Source organism: Vombatus ursinus, unplaced genomic scaffold (genome assembly GCF_900497805.2).
Source record: "Vombatus ursinus unplaced genomic scaffold, bare-nosed wombat genome assembly UNPS02009205.1, whole genome shotgun sequence".
Classification (NCBI taxonomy): Eukaryota; Metazoa; Chordata; class Mammalia; order Diprotodontia; family Vombatidae; genus Vombatus; species Vombatus ursinus.
This window is the reverse complement of record NW_020948983.1, coordinates 6,315,349-6,336,485: the sequence shown is the minus strand read 5'-3', so window position 1 is coordinate 6,336,485 and position 21,137 is coordinate 6,315,349. Positions and strand designations below refer to the sequence as shown.

The window sequence follows — 21,137 nt, the reverse complement described above, 5'->3', positions numbered from 1 at the left end:
TTCTATGTTATGACTGAGTAAACCTCCTTTTGTTAACTGTCACATGACTTCAGAATGCCTCATTTCCCCCCCCCCCAACATTGAACTAAATAGGCATAGCCTGAGTTCAGGCATGCTCCTAACAGAAGGAAGAGGAGCCTGAGTTCAGGCATGCTCCTAACAGAAGGAAGAGGAGCCTGAGTTCAGGCATGCTCCTAACAGAAGGAAGAGGAATAGGTACCGTGACAAAGGCAGATTCAGGAGCAATGAGTGGAAGCTGCCGAGGCACAAATTAAAGTTCTTAGTAAGGATAAACTCAACAATAGAGCTGTCTAAAAATAGAATGGGCTGCCTCAAGAGAAAGCAGTATGCCCCCTCTCCCAAGCCTTCAGGCAGAGACTGAATTAGGGATCCAGTAGAGAGGATTATTTGTCAGGCACAAGTTGGACCAGATAACCTCTTAGATCCTTCCAAACTCTTAGATTCTATGACTTCAGTTTCTTTCTATAAAATGGGAGCAATAATAATAGCTAGCATTTATATAGCAATTTAAAGTTTGCAAAGCACTATACATGTCATCTCATTAGATCCTTACAATAACCCTGTGAGCTAGGTGCTATTATTTTTTATCCCCATTTTACAGATGGAGAAGCTGAGGTCAAGAGGCTAAATGACTTTCCCAGGGTCATATAGCTAGTAAGTATCTGAGGCAAGATTCAAACTCAAAGTCAAGTCTTCCTGACTCCAAGTCCCAAACTCTATCCAGTGTACTACCTAGTTGAATTATTAGGCAGCAAAGGACCACACTGAAAAGTGGAAGCAGAATGCAAAACACTTTTTACTTTCTTTCTTTCTTCTTTTTTTTTATACAAGCCCTTAGATTCTCTTTATTTACTGGTCCATTTCTCTACGACAAATATGCCTGAAATCATCTATAATAAAATTATTTATATTTCCAAAGGAGAGGGATTATTTCTGCCCCCAATACAGTTATTTACAAAGTACTTCCACTGCACAAAGCATCACCAGCCACCTAAGAATGGTCACTGTGTCTCACTTTCTTTCTAATATGGAAGCTCAAACATGAAACAGAGAAAACAAAAAGAGGCCCCACTGTGAAAGAAAGGGTGGCGGCCACTAAAACTGGATAACTTCAAAGAAAAGGACTGCCAGGCATTTTGTGTGTCTAGTGCTATTCTAAGTCTCTTTTCTTTTTTTATTAAGAACAGAGAATGGTTTTGCACAAATTATTTTTCAGATTCACTCTGGTATGTGGAGCAGCAGAGGGGAACAAAGCCAACATAAGGGGCAGATAACACCAACACAGCAAATAGCAATGGTCTCATCACTAAAAGGGATGAGTGTAGAGTGGAAAACCACAATGGATAAGGACTGTGAAGGACTTATGAGAAACAATCATGGCAGAGGGTGAATATTAGAGAATCACTGGTAGGAGAATGGAATTGGTAGGATGAAAAGCAGCTTCCAAGGGGAAAATGAGCAAAGGTTCATCAACGTATAAAACGGAGAAGGTTAGCAAGGAGAAAGGCCACCCTCTCCAGGAAACTCAGAAATCATTTCTCACTGCCATGTTTTATTCATGATGTGTTCCCACTCCCTCCACTATTTCCCTTCCCATTTTAGACTTAAGAAAGTGATGGAGAAAATGTTAACAATGTGATTAAATGCAAAAGGATATTTTCAGAGAGTCAACTGTTAAACACTTACCACCACACCACTGCCTGCCTATATGTGTTATATATGTGTGCTGCAGTGGACAGAGTGCTAAACCTGGGGTCAGGAAGACCTAAGTTCAAATCTAGTCTCAGATACTTATTTCCTGTGTAACCCTGGATAAGTCATTTAACCCCTATCTACCTCGCTTTCCTCAAATATAAAAAGGGGATGATAATAATAGAACTTTGTTGTTGTCCAGTCATTTCTGTCATGTCCAACTATTCATGATGCCATTTGGGGCTTTCTTGACAAAGATACTAGCATGGTTTGTCTTCTCCTTCTCCAGCTCATTCCACAGATGAGGAAACTGAGGTAAACAGGGTTAAGTGACTTGCCCAGGGTCACACAGCTAGTAAGTGTCTGAGGTCACATTTGAACCCAGGAAAATGAGTCTTCCTGACTTCAGGCCCAGCACTCCATCCACTGTGCCAATAATAGAACCTATCTCCCAGGATTGTTTTGAGGACCAAATGAGACAAATATTTGTAAAGCACTTAGCATAGTACCTGGCACATAATAGGCATGTAATAAATGATTGTTTCCTTTCTCCCCTCTCTCCCGTTAGAATTCAAACCCCTTGAGAATAAGGAATTAGTTTTGGTATTTGCATCCATAGCACCTGGCACAGGTCTAGTCAAGTACTCAGCACTTAATAAACCCTTCTTCATTCAGCCATCCTTCTACTCATCTATCCAATCATTCATTCAAATACGCACAAATATCCACACGTATGCATCTGTGTACACACACACACGCAGAGATATATGCATGGGTATGTAATATAGTGTAGTGGTAATGCACTGGACCTAGAATCAGTAGGCCTTAGTTTTAAACTCAGTTATGCTATTAAGTAATTTGGTGACCTTGGACAACCCATTTTCTCTCTGGGTGTCAGATAACTGATCTAAAAAAAAAAATGAGTTGGTTAGACTACATGCTTTCTAAAGTCCCTTCAGCTTTCAAATTCCATAATTCTGTGACTGTGATTCTTCAAATAGCAGAGGGACTCTAAAATTGTGGGAAGAAATCACTACATAGGAAAAGTGGTAAATATATAGAAATAATGCTTAATTAAGGGAAGAAAATATAGTTTATATATCTCCCCCCCCCAAAAAAAAAACTCAAATAAAAACATGCTAATGCACATTCTGGTACGATCTGAAAAAATTTGGCCCAAATAAGAGTTATTTCTGTGATTATGTTAAGGAACTATCCAAGTTAAGTAATTCAATGAATTTTAAATTACTGTTTTCTCTAAACTTTTCAGGAGTCTTTCTAATTTTACTGCCACCCTTGGGTATAATGACTAGTATAGAGAGCTCTTTGTGTCCTTTTATTTTCAAGGACCTTTATTTAAATCATAAATAGTGGTAGGAAGCTTCTTAACCAAAGGAATAAGTATCTATTAACTTTAGGGGTGGGATGCACAAAAACAAGGTTAGCAAGCTAAAAGGTAAAAAGTAGCTTAAAAGCAAAATATAGCTAAAAAGTAGCTTATTGTGATACTCTTGAAATTTATACCTTATATTGGTATAGGGACAAAACCTGTGATCTTCAGATCAGAAGAGAGGATTTGTGTTGGTATACAGCAGTGGCTCTCAAACAATCCATTCTCAGTATCCCTTTACACTCTTAAAAATTATTGAAGACCCTCAAAAGAGTTTTTGTTTGTGAGTTATATTGATATTTAGTGCATTAAAAATTAAAATTCCAGTACTATTATGAAAACAGTTTAGACCTCCTAATTTCCCTAAAAGGATTTCAGGGACTCCTAGAGGTCCCTAGCCTACACTTTGAGAAACACTGGTATAGAGGAAGGTTAATCAATAATAAAATAATAATTGCTCAAATGTAGATAGTTTGTCATGGTTCGCAAACTCCAGAACATTGTAGAACTTCTTTTAAAGGAGAGCTATAATCCCTCAAAAGTCTTCAGCCCAATTATTTACACAAGAAAATCCAAGCAGATGTGTGTGTGTGCATAAGTGTGTACAATACATTACTACTATTGAGGGGTTGGGTAGGGGAAGTAGTATGAGGGATATCATCAGAGAGATGTACAACTGGGAAAAGAGATAGAATGGTCATGCAATAAGATCAAGGGATAATCTGCAGATAGCCTTTATGCTCCAACAGAATTCCAAAATAGCAAGATGGATAAAGGAAGATGCCCCGTAAGGTGGATGGACCTTCTCCCCAACCTCATTGAGGACTGAAGGAAGGGTATGGACAAGAATTATACAAGATGTTGTGCACATGGGTTGCTCTGGAAAGAGTACCAATATCAATGAAATCAAAGATCCATTAAAGTACTACTAAGTTCATCATTTACAAAGTAATTTATCCAAATAATCCTGTGTGTTAGTTTGAGTATTATTTACTCCATTTTACAGGTGAAGAAACTGAGGCTCAAAGAGTTCAAGTCAAATGTCTAAGGTCATTTAGATTAAGAGTAGCAGGATTGGGATTCCAACCTAGGCCTTTTGACTCCAAGTTCAGCACTCTTTTCACTACAGAACATAGATTCTCACATAATCAAGGTAGATTATCAATGATTCCTCTTTATCACTGAAGTATATCTCACAAGCAAACAGCTGTTGGACACTGCTACCCATCAGGATAAAAATAATTTCAACAAACACTACTTTATACTCAAGCTGACCATTAGAAAGATTGTTGAGTTGATGAAGCATATCTTCTGTACCCCTCCCTTCAACTTTCTGCATCTCTTTCTTCTTTTCATAATCCTTCTCCCCATCCCCAATTTAGCACCCCATTCCCTAAGCAAGGTTTAGTGTCCTCAACCTTCCTTCAGTCTCTCTATCCACATCAAATTAGCTCCTCTTGTATCCTATCCCATTACATGGAGGTTCTGATGGGCTAACTTGATAAAATAATTAATAAGTTGTTAATAACTGATAATAATGATAGTATTAGACCAATCCTGGAGAAAACACAGGAGTTAGTAAAGCAGCCTTCAATGTTTTAACCCAAAAGAATGAATGAAGGTGGAATTTCAGGTTTCTTTGCAGGACCAGCAAACAAACTATTTGAGAGAAAGACAGCCATTCCCACTCTCCTTAAATCCTACAGCTTGCTTCCAAATATGGCTGACTTATATATGATTATCTAGATCTTCCTTTTTCTAAAATAACTTGCGCATCCATTGTTTCATTTTCTCCATGCCATACAGGTAAAATTATCTGGGTTTGAATTCTGTTCTGACACATACCCACTTGTGTGATATTGGACATATAACAACCTTTCTGGGATGTAGCATCTTCATATCTGTCAAACGAAGGGGCCGAACTGAATGACCCTCAAGATTGCTTCCAGCTTTAAAGCTATGATCTTATGATCCAAATAAAACATCTCAACCTTTTTTTCCCTCATTTCTCCCTCCCTCCCACTCCTGCATAACCTAAATCTAATCAACAAAAAGTTTATAAACATACAGACCACTAACTCGAGGGGGAGGAGGGAAACTGAGTATAGCATGTTCAAATGAGTAACATCAACCCACCAACATTTGGGGTGGGTATGTCTCTAATGGAATAATTCTTTTCTACAAAATATTCTGGATTTAGCCATACCTAAGAGAATAGAAAGGAAATATTAGAAGTGTGATAAAACTCAAATCTGGGGAAAAGGTAATAGAAGAAAAATGCCCTCCAAATAAAAACAGAAAATCCTTTTTCTTTCTTCAGTTTTAACTATTAGAGTAGGATAGGGATAAGGAGAGGGAAAGGTACTGCACCTGTGACTTCTTTATGGGTTTACATAACTCCTCAGATGAGAAAGTTCCCTCTACTAAAGTGTACAAGGATGGTTATCTTCCCTGCAACTTACAGTCCTAGAAAGTTGCCCAGGGTGTTGAGAAGTTACATGCCATGCCCAGGGTCACATGACTAGTATATGTCATAGGCAAGACTCAAACCTAGGTTTCAAACCATGTGTCCAGGCCTGCTCTCTATCAATGATCAAATGAGATAATACTTGTAAAGTACTAACAGAGTGCCTGGCACATAACGGGTGCTTTCCTATTTCCCTTTCTTCCCTCTATCCACTATGCCACACTGTCTCTCTCAGACTAGATAACCCCTAAATTTTTTTCCAATCTATTATGATTATTTAGTATGAACAGGCAATGTGATGAGGTGGAAAAAACACTACAGTTTGGAGTCCAAAGATCTGAATTTGAGCCTTGGGCTTGAGAGTTGCTCTGCTACTAACCAGACTTGTGACTTTGGGCAAATAATTCAACTTTCCTGAATTTTCTCTCAACTGCAACAAGGGAGTGATATATATTTGTATCAGAAAGTATTTTTGGCTATTATTCAGAAAGAACTTTGTAAAGTACTTATATAAATATGATTATTATGATTATGAAATTTATTTCCTGATTTACTTCCTGTTAATCCATCTTTTACTTGCCAAAAGTCTAGGTGACATCAACAAAAAGAAAACAAATCAATGGCATGGAAGACTTGAATGAAATGAAAAAAAACATTTTTTTCCCTTATTCTCATCTTCCAAATGCACAACAGTGGTTGTGAAGAATGGAAATTTTTAGTGTTTTTTTCATCTTTAATGAATCCTCTGTTATCTTGCTTAAAAATTATTTTCAGATTATTAAATTATTAAAAATAATTTAAACTATCCTGTCTCCTATGCTTTCTGCAGACTCTATAATTTTATTGCCTTCAAAAAAAAACTTTTGCAAACATAAACTTTTATAAAAAACTTACAAAAAAGACTTACAAACTTATAAACTTTTTATTTGAAAAAGAGACTTTTATAAACTAACAAAGAATAAAGTGAGTAGCACCAGGAGAATTGTTTTTATAGTGTTATTGTGTGAACTAACAACTTTGAAAGCTGTAACAACTATGATCAATACAATAATTATTCATGATTCCAGAGGACCAATGATGAAACATGCCATCTATGACAGAGAGGTTGATAGATTTAAGGTACAGAATAAGAAATACATATTTTTATATACAGCCACTGAAGGAATTTGGTTAGCCTGACTATGCATATTTATTAAAAGAAATTTGTTTTTCTTTTCTTTTTTCAACGGTATGGTACATGCGAAGGAAAATAGTCTTTGTTAATTTTTTTTTTTTACAAACGTGGGCATGGTTGCTACAAATATGAATTGTTGCATGCATTTTTAGATGATGTCACTACATTAATAGCTTTACTAAATTGTTTTACTTTGTTACAAATCTACAAATGTTTGTAATATAAAAAGAAAATGTATCAATAAATTTTAGAAAAATAGAATATAAGTTCCTCAAAGACAAAACTTTCTTGTTTGTGCAATTTGTATCTCCAGAGGTTAGCACAATGCCTAGTATATTTAATATAAGTATTTAATAATGCTTTCTCATTTAAAAAAACAACCCCCCCCCCAAATCATTTTTTAAACTCATCTCCAAGAAGCATTTCAGGAGTAATAATTTCTGATTCTTGATATAATAACATACTCATTACCAATACGTCTACCTTTCTTTCATTATTTATGTAATTGTTGATTTGCTCTTACGGTATAGAGTAGAAAGAAGAGATTTGGAATCAAAGACCTGAATCTGAATCCCCTGCTCATCTAGTTAGTCCTCTGTGACCTTGGCCAAGTCATTTCCCTTCTCTGAGCCTCAGTTTCCTCATCCATAACATGAGGGATTTGGATTTGTTGATGTCTAAAGCATTCGTCAGTTGTTTCACATGGGTTTTTGTACCCTATTAGACTATAAGGTTCTACAGGGCAAAGATTACCTTCCGCTTCCTTTGTACCCTTCCATAGTACCTAGGACGATGCTCTGCAAATAGCTGGCAATCAATAAATGTTGTTGACTGATCATTAAGTCAAATAAATCATCAGGTGAACCAGATATGAGAATTTATTTCAGAGTCTCAAAATACAAATGCCAGTTCATTTGTACTAACAAAGTTACTAATGAGTGTAAGTGGCATAGCGGTAAGTATGTACTCATGTGTGAAAGTATTTACTTTTAATGACTACATACCCTTGCAACCTTTGCAAGGGCAGAGAACCACATTCATCATCATTCAAATTCCCTGGGTTTGAAGTGATTATACTGTTACGAGAGGCCTGTACATTGTACCTGGCTGTTTATGTGTTACTAGCTAATCAGCAATCAAAAAGTACTTAGAGAATATTTACTAGAATCACAGAAACTTTGAGGTTCCTTAAGTGAACGGAGTCAAATTCAAATAGAAATGGGGACCACTAAACTATATATAAGGATCCCTGTGGGCCACATATTGACTTAGTTTTAAATTTAAAAAAATTAATATCTATGTTTTACTGTATTTTCATTAATTTAGTTAAATATTTTCCAATCACATTTTAAAATAGTTCAGGCCACACTGGGACCTGTTGGAGTTCATGTTTGACAACTCCACCTAATGTCATCAGTCAATAAAAGCCCAGCAGAAAAGCTACAACCAAGCTAAGGGAAACAACTTAAGGACTCTAGTAAACAGCCCTCCATCTTTGAGTGAGTCATCTCTTTGTCACATGTATTCTCAAGGCTTGGGCCCACTTCCCATGGATCCTGGATGCACTGACAGGAGAGTGTTGCATAGACTTTTTGGGGGGATGTTAGGTACCAACTATACTGCTCTCATAAATACTAATTTCTAAAAAGCTAACTGGGCCTGGCTGACTAATTAACAACATTGATAATCAACAGGGGAGAGGAAAGGACCTTGATCAGGGCTTGTGAACTATAGTGTTCATAACCCCTCTGGGCTAATTCTTAAGGAGATTTTGAACCACACTCTGGAGACCCAACTCAGCAGTGAGAGAAGGAGTTGTCATGGTCATTCCAGAGCATGTTCTAATACAGATAATGAAACTGAGACCCAGAAAGAATAAGTGAATTGCCTGAGGTCAAACAGATAGTAAGAAGAGGGGAAGGGGAAAGGAAGGATCATTAACTATTTACAAGCATTTACTATTTTTTAAAGTTCAGAATCATATAATTATTATTTTATTTATTTCAACATTCATTTAAAAAAATTTTGAGTTCCAAATTATCTCCCTTCCTGCAGACCTTCCCCCACCCATTGAGAAGGCAAGCAATTGTATCAATTATACAAGATATCAAGTCAGGCAAAATATATTTCCATTTTAGCCAAAGCATTTACTGTTTACAAGAGCCAGACACTGTGTTAAATACTTTTGAGATGTTATCTTATCTTATCCTCAGAACAACCCTGAGAGGTGCTATCATTATCTCCATTTTACAATCGGGGAAACTGAGTCAGGCAGCAGTTAAGGATTAAGTGACTTGCCCATGGGTCACATAGCTAATAAGTGCCAGAGGTCAAATTTTAACTCGGGTCTTCCTGACTCCAGTCCCAGCAAACTATCTGCACTACTACCTAGTTTCTGCTAGCAAGTGGTGTTATTTGGCATTAGTATTCTAGTAAGGTAGCATTTAAACTCAAGTCCTCTGACTCCAAGTTGAGGTTTCTTTCTACTTCATCATATTGCTTCCATTAGAGTAAACTTTCTAGTTGGAGAGACATGAAACAAAAAGAATAAAAAGTAGCACATAATTAACTGCTATATTTTATGATCAACTCAATTTGATAAACATTTATTAAGTGCCTACTATGTGCCAGGAACTGTGCTAAATTTTAGAGATATAAATAAGGAAAAGACATTCCTTGCCTTCAAGAAGGTTACAATCTAATGGAGGAAGACAATACAGAAAAGGAAGCTGAAAAGTGGGAGAAGGGGGGACACCAGGGGTTACCTGGCAAGGGGGCATGATGTTCCATGGAGCCAAAACCAAGCATAGCTGCGGTGGGAAGGCAGAGTCCAGACCTCAACAAAGGAAAGCTTTCAGCAGAGGTGAGTGATCCATCCTGCAGTCCTCTAACCAGAGCTGAGGAGCTGCCAAGGTCTTGCCTATCCAAAGCTGAGTTAATCAGTATGATGATGAGATTTCAGGTGGGTGGGGCATTATGTTCCTTTGAGTTCAAACCAAGCAGAGTCGCTCCAAGTAAATACTTGTGGCTGCTCTGCTTGCTGCTGCTGTTTGACCATGACTTCAGGGAGGAGATGCCATGATACGCAAGTGAGTTGGATTTAAGTGAGGGAGGGCTGTGCAAAGTCACCAGGTTCACTTTCTCCTCTGGAGCCACCTGGGTCCAGTGGCCAGATATGGATCAGGACAACTGGAGATGGCCCAGGATGCAGTGGGGATCTTTGGGCTTTTCAAGCTAAGGTCTTCAACAGTTCTCAGTTTGACTGAGGCAGCGCCCATTCAGTAATTAAGGCTTTAAAAAATGAGGCAAAGAATGGCCTCTTAAAAAAAAAAATTGATCGGGCTGGGGAAGACCCTCTGGGTTTCTGGCCAAAACAGAAACAATTGTTATTTATAATCATTCTGAGCCAATCAGGGCTCAAAAAGTGACCAAGTAGGGCTTGGTCTTGATCTAGAGTGATTTGGGGTTAAGGCTGGTCTTTAAGAGAAAAAAAAAATAAACCAAGACAAAAAAAAAAGTTTCAGAGATTAAAATTTACATTCCCTTTGGGCAGAGCACCAGCAGGTAAGGATGTGAGAAATAGTTCAAAGTGAGGAAGACCTATGCGGGTTAGAGTGAACTAGAAAGACTTAGTGAAGGAAGTGGGATATAAAGTGAGCTCTGAAAGATCCAGATTTTCCAATGACATCCTACAGCTCAGGGTATGTCACAGGAATGTGAGTTTTTCAGTAGGGTACATATCCAGAAAGGGCTGCCTTGAGGAGATTTGTGAAGAGTTTGAAAAATGACTATAAATTTTTGAGTGATCTAGACAATAGGGTAGCCTCAAATCTACTTCATAGCAACAGTTTCAGCAAGGGAAAAAAAAACAATTCATAGTCTCCTACATCTAGAGGCAAAAAGAAATCTACAAATAGCAGAAAAAGAGCTCTAGTTATTAGCTCTCCTATGAGACCACAAAGAGAACCTCAGAGTTGAAAAAAGGAACTTTGGAGATCATTTATTCTCAAAGTCCCCTCATTTCATAGGAACATACCTCAGATGAATTGCTCTAAGTCATAAAACACTGCAGTCTCTGAAGAATTCATCATTAAGATTTTCCCAATAGGACAGCGGTGGGTGTGAGCAGACTTGATCACAAAACAAACAAAGAATCAAGAAAGAAACGTAAAGAATATCATCATTTTCACTGTCTAAGTGAAAAATAAGAAGACTGACTGGTGAAGTGGAGATAATCATTCCAATCCTTGTGCTCCATTGGTATCTTCTTAATGTCAAGATAATGTAAGGAGAGCCTCCACAACACCAGGCGATTCTCCTGTGGTGAACTTATGGGAGGGCATGGACAGGAAGCTCACAGGATGGGCAGGTATGGATGGACTGTACTTGGCTTCATCAGATGGAATACTCAGCTTGTGGAGATCATAGATCCATATTAAGATCTGAGTGTACCTCAGATACAAAATTTTGGTCCATGGGGAAGACATGACTGCCTCCAAAGCCACAGTGAGTTAAGCAGCAGAATCAGGACAACAACCCAGATTTCCTAATTCCTGATTCAGTGTTTCTTCCACTATACAATGATGAGCCATAATCTAAATTTATACTTTTGGTCCATGGTGTCTTTTAACTTTCAATTAGTTTATTCACAAGTTCTCCTAGACCAAAGGTGTCACAACATGCAGTTTGCAGGCCACAGGTGGGCCACAACACTTCCAAGTGTAGCCAAACCAGATTAAAATGTAATTGATAAATATTTAACAATAAAAATACCGTAAAAGAAAGGTAATGTTAATATATGGATTTCTAAGTCAATATATGGTCTACAGAGCTCCTTATGTACAGTTTAGTGGCCCCCATTTCGATTTGAGTTTGATATCACTATCTTCAACCATACCTTAAATTCTAACTAGTCAAGTCTTGCTTGTTCCTACATCATTCTGAGATCTTGATTCTTCTTGCTGAGCATCTGATTTGAAAAAGAAGTAGTAAGCACCCCACCCTGTCTAATCATGTAAGGCTCCAAATACTATACCCAAACAGGAACTTGTCCCTTGCTTTACCCATTATATTAGCTTACTGAATGTTCTTTTCAAGGTCTGTGCAGCTACTCATGTTTCTCGTAGGTCTATATATCTTCCAAGTGGGTCCTTCTTAGATTATAAATTCTAGAGGGTAGGAATTGTATATCTATTTAACTTACTCTGAACAGCATCAATTACAGGGCCATACATTAAGGGAAGCTTAGCAAATTCTGTCTCATAGAATGCCCAGCCCAGAGCATAGAACACAAGATAAACATTACATTATGTATTTCCTTCCTAATACAAGATTCCAATCAGAAAAGGACGATTAAGCTAAGGGTAAAGCTAAGTTCAAAAATGAAACCAGCTGCCTAAATGTATAAAAAATATATATATAGATGGTAACATCGATCATTCACGTGGTTGAAAGTGGGGGAAATGGTTCATTTCATTACTTTAGAAAATTCAAGAGCTGTGTGCCTCACTGACAATAAATACATTCAATTGAACTGCTAATCCCATGCTGTGGAAATTCTGTATACGACATACCTTGCATTTTGAGCCTTTTATGACACTCTGTAGTTCATGCCTGAATAATGTGTGGCTAGCACACAGAGCATCAGAAAGAATAATACTCGGTAGTAGCAGCTTCCAAACCTATAAAGCCGTCAAGGTTTCTTCAGTGTCATCAGAAATGGACAGTACAGGTGTGCTTCATAAAATCAAGGCCAGATTGTAAAGTTCTCAATGAAGTTTCATTTTCTTCTTTAGTAATTCTAATATCACTGAGTTCCACTGGGCTTCTCCCATCTTACTTGTTTTGATTTTTCAGTCTTGCTCTTTTGATATGCTGCAGGGAACTGATTCACCCCATTCTTTGATTGGCTTGCCAGCCACACACATTGGCAGAATTCATTTGTAGTGGTTGCTGCTCCTGAACCTTCAAAATGAAAAATCTGCCCAAGTATTTTCACTATTTCATAGGGAACCGAAAAAGAATGTTATTGTCTGTTTCTCTCTGGCTCTTTTCCTAAGAATCTGATCTGTGTGTGTTGCCAAGTGGACAAGCATTTATTAAGCATTTACTATGTGCCAGGCACTGCGCTAAACTGGGGATAGCAAAAAAGACCAAAAAATGGTCTTTGCTCTCAAGAAGCTCACAGTCATAGTGTGTGCAGGTATGCATAATGTGTATGTGTTTATAATATGTGTATATATCTGTGTGTATATATTCATGTGCATATCTACTTTATATGTATTTATATTGTCAGAAACATGATATACATATATTTATTTAATATGACATACATATATCTACTTAAAATATCAGTTGTTGTCCTTCATTCTCGAAGAGGACCAAAATGATATTACTATGCTAGAGTCAAGTTTCAGTGTGTCTTACTGTGGCTGATTGGACCAACACAAACTCAGAATGCTCTACCACAGGTCAGGCACAAATAGTATGTAGTTAGAAAAAAAAAAATATATATATATATATATATATACACATCTTTATGTATTTAGAAACTTGACTGAAATCCAATGAGAATTCCTGCTAATTCTCAACATTCTGAATTTGAATCCTATATGCCCCTCAATAAAGGCTTATTGAATTGAATTGAAGCTTACAAATATATCTTACAGACAAGGTGCCTAACTTGGCATACAGAAGAGGTTAGAAATGCACATTCCTAAACTGTCATTCATTATCTGTAATTCATTTCAACAACTGTTTATAGAGCAACTATTATTATATGCTAGTCATTGGGGATAGCACAAAGACGAATAATGCAGGTCAGCCTCCAGTCTCATAGGAAGAAAGCATGCATACAAATGCCTATGACACAAAGTAGAAGCATGAAAGTGGAATGAGAGAGGTATAGGCTAGGAGAAATCAGATTATTACTGATTGGAATAAGAAAGGGCTTCAGGGAAAGTTTCATGTAAGAATGACTGAGGTGGGTCTTAAAAGATAAGTGGGAATTGAGCAGGTAGGGTTGCAGAATGTGGTAGGTAGGGCATTCCATTTAAAGGTGAAGAGGTTGAGTGAGCAAAAAGCCTGAGGCTATTGTGTATGTGGTATGTTTAGTTTAGGGAAAGGGAAAGGGAATAAGCATTTATATAGCACCTACTGTGTGCGAAGCACTGGGTTAGGTGCTTTACAAATATTATCTCATTTGTTCTTATCATCCTCATTTCACAGTTGAGGAAACTGAAGCAAACAGAGGTAAAGTGACTAGCCAGTGTCACACAGCTGGTAAATGTCTCAGGCTGGATTTGAATTCAAGGCTTTCTGACTACAGTTTCAGCACTCTATTGACTGAGCCCCCAAGCAGGAAAAAGCAACGTGGAATAGTGGTTAGAGAGGTAGCCTTGGAATCAGGAAGAGCTGGGTTTCAAGTCTTACGTTTGCCATAGACTGTTTATGTGACCCTAGGCAAGTTACTTAAACTCTCAATGCCCAAGGCATTTATAAGACCATCATCTGTGGAGTAGGTGCAAATCTACATTGGTAGGGGCTTTCCTTACTCTCATTATGCCAGTGAAATCACAAGCTTAGTCCCCCCAAAACACTGATATCAATACTGACATAGGTATATTTGAAGGGAAGTATCATAATAACTTACTTTTACACAGCTCTTTGAGGTTAAAAGTGTTTTCCTGATAACTACCAAGTGAAGTCAATAATGTAAGTATAATAATCCCTATTTTACCGATGGAGAAATTGAGGTAAAAATTGTATAATTTAACTCTTGGTTCTTTCGTCCTTTCATTTCTTTTGAGACAAAAGGACTGAGAATAGAATTAAGACTTCACAGCCATTTCCTTTAGCCAAATGGGAGGATGAGGTCGAAATTTACTTTTTTTTTAAAGTATATAGAGCCCTGATTACTGAGTACAGCAAATCAGTCCACAGCTTGGTCGACTTTGTTTACTACATAGCCATGAATTAAAAAGATAATGAAAATAAATTTTAAAATATTTTTCAGGAGTATTCTTTAAAGTTAATTTATAGCAGCGAAACCTCTTATTTTCTATGCATAAGGTGTGCTTTTTTTCCCCCTTGTCTAAAACAGGTTTGCCAGCTTCCACTTTAAAATTATTACTGTGATTCCAGTCAACTGTTTAGACTTCTGCAGATATGCTTTCTGGAGACTCCAGCTGGCAGTAAGCAATGATTCCAAATACTTTCAAAAATATGTCATGGGGAAGGGTGGGGAAGAAAGAACAAAAAAATAAAGTCTACATATTTTCAGTTTGACTTTTAAAAACATGGAGATTTATAGCCTACTATATATTTTCATCACAATCCCTTTCAAGGTCCTTCACATCTGGATTTCAGTATCATTTTTGCCATTTAACTAGCTGTATGACCTTGAGCAAATTGCTTCTCTTATTTAAACCTCAGTTTTCCCATCTGTAAAATAGGGGTACTAATGCTTGCACTACCTATCTCACAGGTTTGTTTGGAGGAAAGTTCTTTGTGAACTTTGAAGTGTTATGGAAATTCAATTATCATTATTTCTTTTTACAAATAACAAATGTCCCTTAAAATGAAAAGGTCCAGCGTTCTCAGGATAGCAAGGAACACATAAAATTTAAATATCAATGTATTTTTCTGTCAATGCTACATACATATACATACATACATACACTCACATACACTACATATATATGCTATAAAAATACATTGTTTTACATGTAGGCATAAGAAGCAAGGACAAAATCAACTAATCCTTCTTAATAAATATTAATATAATTATTAAAATTCAGAATTTTATGTCATCACCTACAATGCCAAAGAAAAACCATCAAAGCTTCTTCTCAGAATGGACCATCCTTGGCTGCAGGCCAACTCCAGAATTCAGGTGATTATGAATGGGGATTTGGAAGGAGTTGAGAAGAAGGAATAAATCTGAGAGACAGCTCTGGGCTTCTTCCCTTCACTGGTCCATTGTCAGCTTTAAATTTTGTAATTCTAGTGTTTGTCAGCTTCCCTTTTTCCAGTAAATGTACCACTATTTGAGTCAATAAAGAAAATCAAACTGCATTATCAGGCTTTTACATCTTCATTTCCTATGCAAAATAATGTTTGCTTATGCCATATGTGGAGGTGGTGGGGATTTCTAACACAAACAGCCACCAATGAATTATATATTATACCTTGACTACAAACCAGTGATGTTGGCCTGTAACTCTTTAGTCATTCTCAACACATCGACGCATGTTGGTGCATGTTACCTAGGCTGTTCATGCTTCAAAGCATTGAGCAAGAAGGCAAAATAAAAAGCGTAACTGCCAATGACAAGCATTCAGGAAATCTGTAACTTCCCAAATTAATGTGGGTAAAGAAAAAACACAGAGAAATCGAAAGTAAAGGGCAGGGAGTATATATTCTTTCTGCTGTAAGTCACATGCTATTCTAGTGTCTACATACTAAGATAAGTTGTACTCTCTTATCTCAAAGGCTCCAGTGTCAAAGAAGTTAGGCTCCCTACTGCTCGATGTGGTCTGGGGGCTCCCATGAACCATCCAGTGTGTTTGTGTTAGCTTGATTTGGAAGCCCTGACTGATGGAGGCAATGTTAGCAGCCATCCCTTGGGACCCTCATGAGAATAAGCCACGTTTCTCCTGTGGCTAGCCTACTTAGAGAGTATTTTTCAGTAAAATATTACAGCTATTTTAAAGAGTCTAGAGAGAATGTCCGATCCCAAATAATTTCTCATTTAATTCTAATTCTGATAAACCTACAGTCAGAAACGGAACTAGAAAGCCAACGTGGTACGAAAGAGAAGAAACTGGAAGAATAATAGTGAATAGGAGCTCACCGAGAATTATAACAACTCCAAACAAATCCTTCAAGAGAAGGAACTCGCATCAAAAAATGAAGAGACCCTTTGAGTCTTTTGCAAAAAAGAAAAGAATAAGAAAGATTTTCTACTCAATGAGTAAATGTATTCTATCTGTAAATAATATACATGCTTGCCAGTTATATATATATATAAAACATATTTTGTACAAAAAATCCACATAAAAATCCTAACATGTAGCATTTTATATTACATAGCCACGAATTATATCAGATTAACATTATGAGTTAATAGAAATTCCTTCATCTTCCTTTTATCTTTAAAGAGAAGTAATACATAGCCCACCTGAAACCTCCCATGTGTTAACATTTGCTACATATAGTATAATTCCAAACCTTTGAAGTCTTCAATAGTATAGTGGGGATCCATCAGTACAATCACCAGCTCATTAATATTTCCAAATCTTCAAGTGCACAGCCTTTCCTTACTAGATGGTTGGCATACTAGAGGACTGAAACCAATCCCTCCAAGAGCAGCTTCAGATTCTGGCTCTTTTCCCACTATTTTGTGGGCTGACTTGGAAGTGAGGGAGTGGTGCCATCACAGAGGGTGTGCCACAGCTACAGCCACAGCCAACTCAGGAAGAATGATGATTTTCCTGTACCATTCTAGTTCACTGCTCAGCTCTACTGTAGCTGAGCATCTCTGGTCTCAAATATTTGCCTCCTCCTTTGCTCCACACCCCTGCAAAATTCTCTAGCCACTTGAGAGCAAAAACGAACCTCTCTTACTGTTGTGACATTCCAAATGCTATAATTTCTCAGTAAGTGGTTTCTAAAAGATGCAAAAATATATTTTCCCAACTCTCTTCTCCATAAATTGGAGTCCAGATTTTGGACAGTGGTAGTTAGCTGTAATTCAAACACACATAGGACAAAGAGAAATTGCTTTATTTTCCCAAGTCTTCTGTCTCATTTTCTCCTCTCAATAAGCTACTGTCTCAACCAGATGGGCATTAATGCTTTTAAATTAAAAACTCATTTTGGAACAGCTGCCTTTGACTACTATCAGTTTGGCATTGTTCAACCTGGCTTTGGAGACTTAGTTTTCTGACAAAGTGTTAACATCAGAGTGTTAGACAAGGCACTAACTTTGAGCCTTTGTATATTAGTCACATGGCTGCCTAAAAATAATTCCCTCATCAGGAAAGTCTCAGGAAAAAGGGAATATTTTCCTTCTGTGAGTAATGGTCTGCTTTTAGTTCCCCCACCCCACAACTCCATGCTTCCCCCTAGCTACTATCAAATATATATGAAGACTGTAGATGTAAGCAGCACTCGAGAAGGAAAAGGTACAACAGGCTCAAAAGTAGACCCACTGGCCAATGGGTGGGTGAGGATTGACAAACTTTTCTAATTGCAAAATGGCTAATCTCCTTGATAATGCCCATTAAAATTGCCCATTTGAAGACTCTAGTAAAATATTAGGCCCCATCAACAGACTCAAGAAAGACTATCCAATCACTGCTGTGTTTTGACAATTGGAAAAACAATCAAGAAACCAAGTTCGTTCTGGATCCCCACCAACTCTTGTTCTATGACTTGTAATAATTGGTCTGTGGTGCTGCCTAAATTTGTGGGCTCCCACTGGGCTTTCGCACTGTGGTCCAGGACACAGCCTGGAAACTTTGTGCTACTGATAACTTCCTTCTGACTTGGCTCAAGTATCAGGCGCCAGGCAAAGAATCACAAATGGGTTACATACCAATAAAATGCTTGGCATTCATTTGGCTGCCAACAAGACAGTGGAATTTATTAACATCTCCTCATTAAGATGTGTGTCTAATTTTCTCCTTGTCATGTTGTTTCCATAGTTCGACTTTTTCCCCTTCTGAAGTATTACTTAGGAAGTCAGCACCATCGGATTTTTACCAAGGGGATGGAAAGAAAGACACCAAGATGGCTTTTACAGCTGTTTCTCATTCTCATCAATTCACATTGAGAAATGTTCTGAATCTGTTTTACTCTTCTCTCTATTCTCCCTTTATTTTCTCTAGTTGGTGCCGAGGGGGCAGAGAAATCTTAAGTAGCTGTTATTTTTTCAGAGGGTCAATTAGTGGTCTTGGAGATATTTAAGAACAAATGGTCTTTTGATAGTTTGTTAAGGTATGATTCCCATTTTTATCAAGGAGGCAGTATGTTATAATAGAGAGTGTTGGTCTTGGAGCTGGGAAGAACTGCATTCAAATTCCTCCTCTGACACTAACTGTGTGACCCTGGGCAAATCATTTAGCCTCTATTGTCCTCAAGGAACTAACAGAGATTTAATTACTATCAAAGGATACTGTGTTGATAGAAGGGATTCTGATGAAATCACAGAATTTCTTAAGGTTTATTGTTGAACTTTAATTTTTAAAAATATTTAAAAATATTTTTTAAAATATTAATCCATATAGCATGCCTTTTCTAGAATCCATTTTTACCTTAATTAGCCTTTGTTATGTGCCAATGAGTGTGTTTAATGGGGGTGAGATATCCATTGTTTTTAAAAAAAAAGCTAGTGGAAAGATCATTGGTTTTGGTATTAAATCTCACACTTGTTCATTGTGTGACTATGAGCAAGTCACTTAACCTCTCTCAGATTGTTTCCTCAACTATAAAATGGGGGTAATAAAGATTGCACTACCTGTCTTAGAGGGCTGTTGTGAAGAAAGTGCATCTTAAACTCCACAATGATACATGTATGAGCTATAATTATTGATCAAATTGCAAATGGTACTTTTACAATGTCAAAAATAGTAAAACAGTCAAGTCCATTTTGCTTCAATGTGTATACATTACTTTATGTCAAAGATGTATTCTGGAAATACTACATAAATTGAACTTTTCCAAATCTAATCTTAGAAGTAATTTTGTAAAACTAATCACCCCTAAGATATGTTTTGTAAATGTGAATTTTGTATTTGGATTTGTTTCATAGGACGGTGTGATCCATACTCTGAATGTACCTATTACAGCTTAACAATATTTTGTTTTATAATTAAAATGACCATAACCAACTTCATTATGTTCTTAGCATCATTTACTTTATTTTACTTTGAATTAAGATTCCTGTAGATTCAGCTTTAATGGCCTTTTTTTTTTTTTTTATAAATACAGACAATCTACTTACTGGAAAGAATATTACTTGACTAGTACCACAAAGTGATTTGCTGGAGTGATCACTCTTTAAGAGTTAACAGGACTTTGTAATATTCTGAATCTTTAAAAAATCAGGCACTCGATGATGAGCTTTATCTAGGAATGGTCCAACTATTTCTACACAATAATGCCTAATCATTTATTTTAGTTCAAAATAGGTTCTTATGAAATGATATTGCTTCAAAGTTCTACTTGGCAATAGTTCTATGCTAAAGAATAAGTTAATGACAGTTATTTAATAGGAAGAAAGGGAAAAATATTCATGTACCAGGAACTGTGCTAAATACTTTAGAAATATTATGAAAGCCCTGGGAAGGTGGTGCTGTTATTATCCACATTTTATGGTTGAGGAAACTGAGGCAGATAGAGAATAAGTGACTTAATCAAGGTCAAGTAATTAATGAATTACCTCCAATATCTAGTATTGTGGTCAGAATTTATCCCATTCTCAACTCAATATCTGCATAAACCATGGCCCAACTTAATAGCTCTTTGTTAGCCAAAGTTATTTCCCTAAAATATTGGTAAGAGTCTTACAGCAGTCTGGGATAAATGTCTTGAATATGAAAACAAAGTAAGTTAGGACTCTGCCAAATTGTTCTCAGGTTGTCTATTGAAGAGACAGAACAGTAAGGGGACATTCCCACATATGTTAAAGTCAAAAGAGTAAAAATACATACAGAGAGTCCTGTTCTCATGAGATCCTCCATGCTTATAATTCTTCTAAATGATTTTAAAAGTTTAAATATATTGTTAAGTCTCATTGCACCCTAACAGACTATGTAGAAAAGGGAGATTGGTAGGTGGTCATATTTTCCCACTCCCATGCTCCATTGCTATAAAGGAGTTGGCTTACAGACTTGATACTCCTATTCTACAAGATACAGAATGAAATCACTCCTTGAGTTCCTGAGAAAGTAAGAGTGAAAATTGTATGAAAATAGACATTCTTTGAGAAAAAGTCTCCATTAATGGGACTAATTATTATTATTACTGTTACTATTACAAACTACCTGGACTACCACAATAGCCTGCCAACAAGTATTTCTTCCACTAGCTTCTCCATCATCCAAATGAACATTTATACTGTTGTCAGAATCATCCTCCTCCTCCTCCTCCTCATCATCATCATCATAGCTGACATTGCTATACCACTTTCCTAAATGGCCTCTTGTGCACAGCAATGCACATATATTATATTATATGTCTGGAATGTTGAGGATTTGGTTAGAGGTTGTTTAAAACAAAACAAAATGATGAATGTTAATAGCATATATAGATAAATATATAGATATCTATACTCATAGATATCTACCTATACACATACATGTATCACTTGATATGACATCATTTCATGT

The 21,137-nt window shown here is 36.9% G+C and overlaps 1 protein-coding gene across 4 annotated transcripts in view; it reads right to left on the bottom strand.

Moving 5' to 3' along the window:
* The window catches only part of ABLIM1 (actin binding LIM protein 1), a 273,956-nt gene extending 256,909 nt beyond the window's left edge, over positions 1-17,047 (bottom strand). For 2 of the 4 annotated variants that reach the window (XM_027851947.1, XM_027851948.1), the window contains exon 1: positions 16,975-17,047. In XM_027851947.1, the coding sequence (XP_027707748.1) occupies positions 16,975-17,008 (34 nt within the window). In that variant the 5' untranslated portion in view covers positions 17,009-17,047. The remainder of the gene's footprint in view (positions 1-16,974) is intronic. The other 2 variants (XM_027851945.1, XM_027851946.1) reach the window with 2 other exon arrangements.
* Between the last annotated feature and the right edge of the window lie 4,090 nt (positions 17,048-21,137).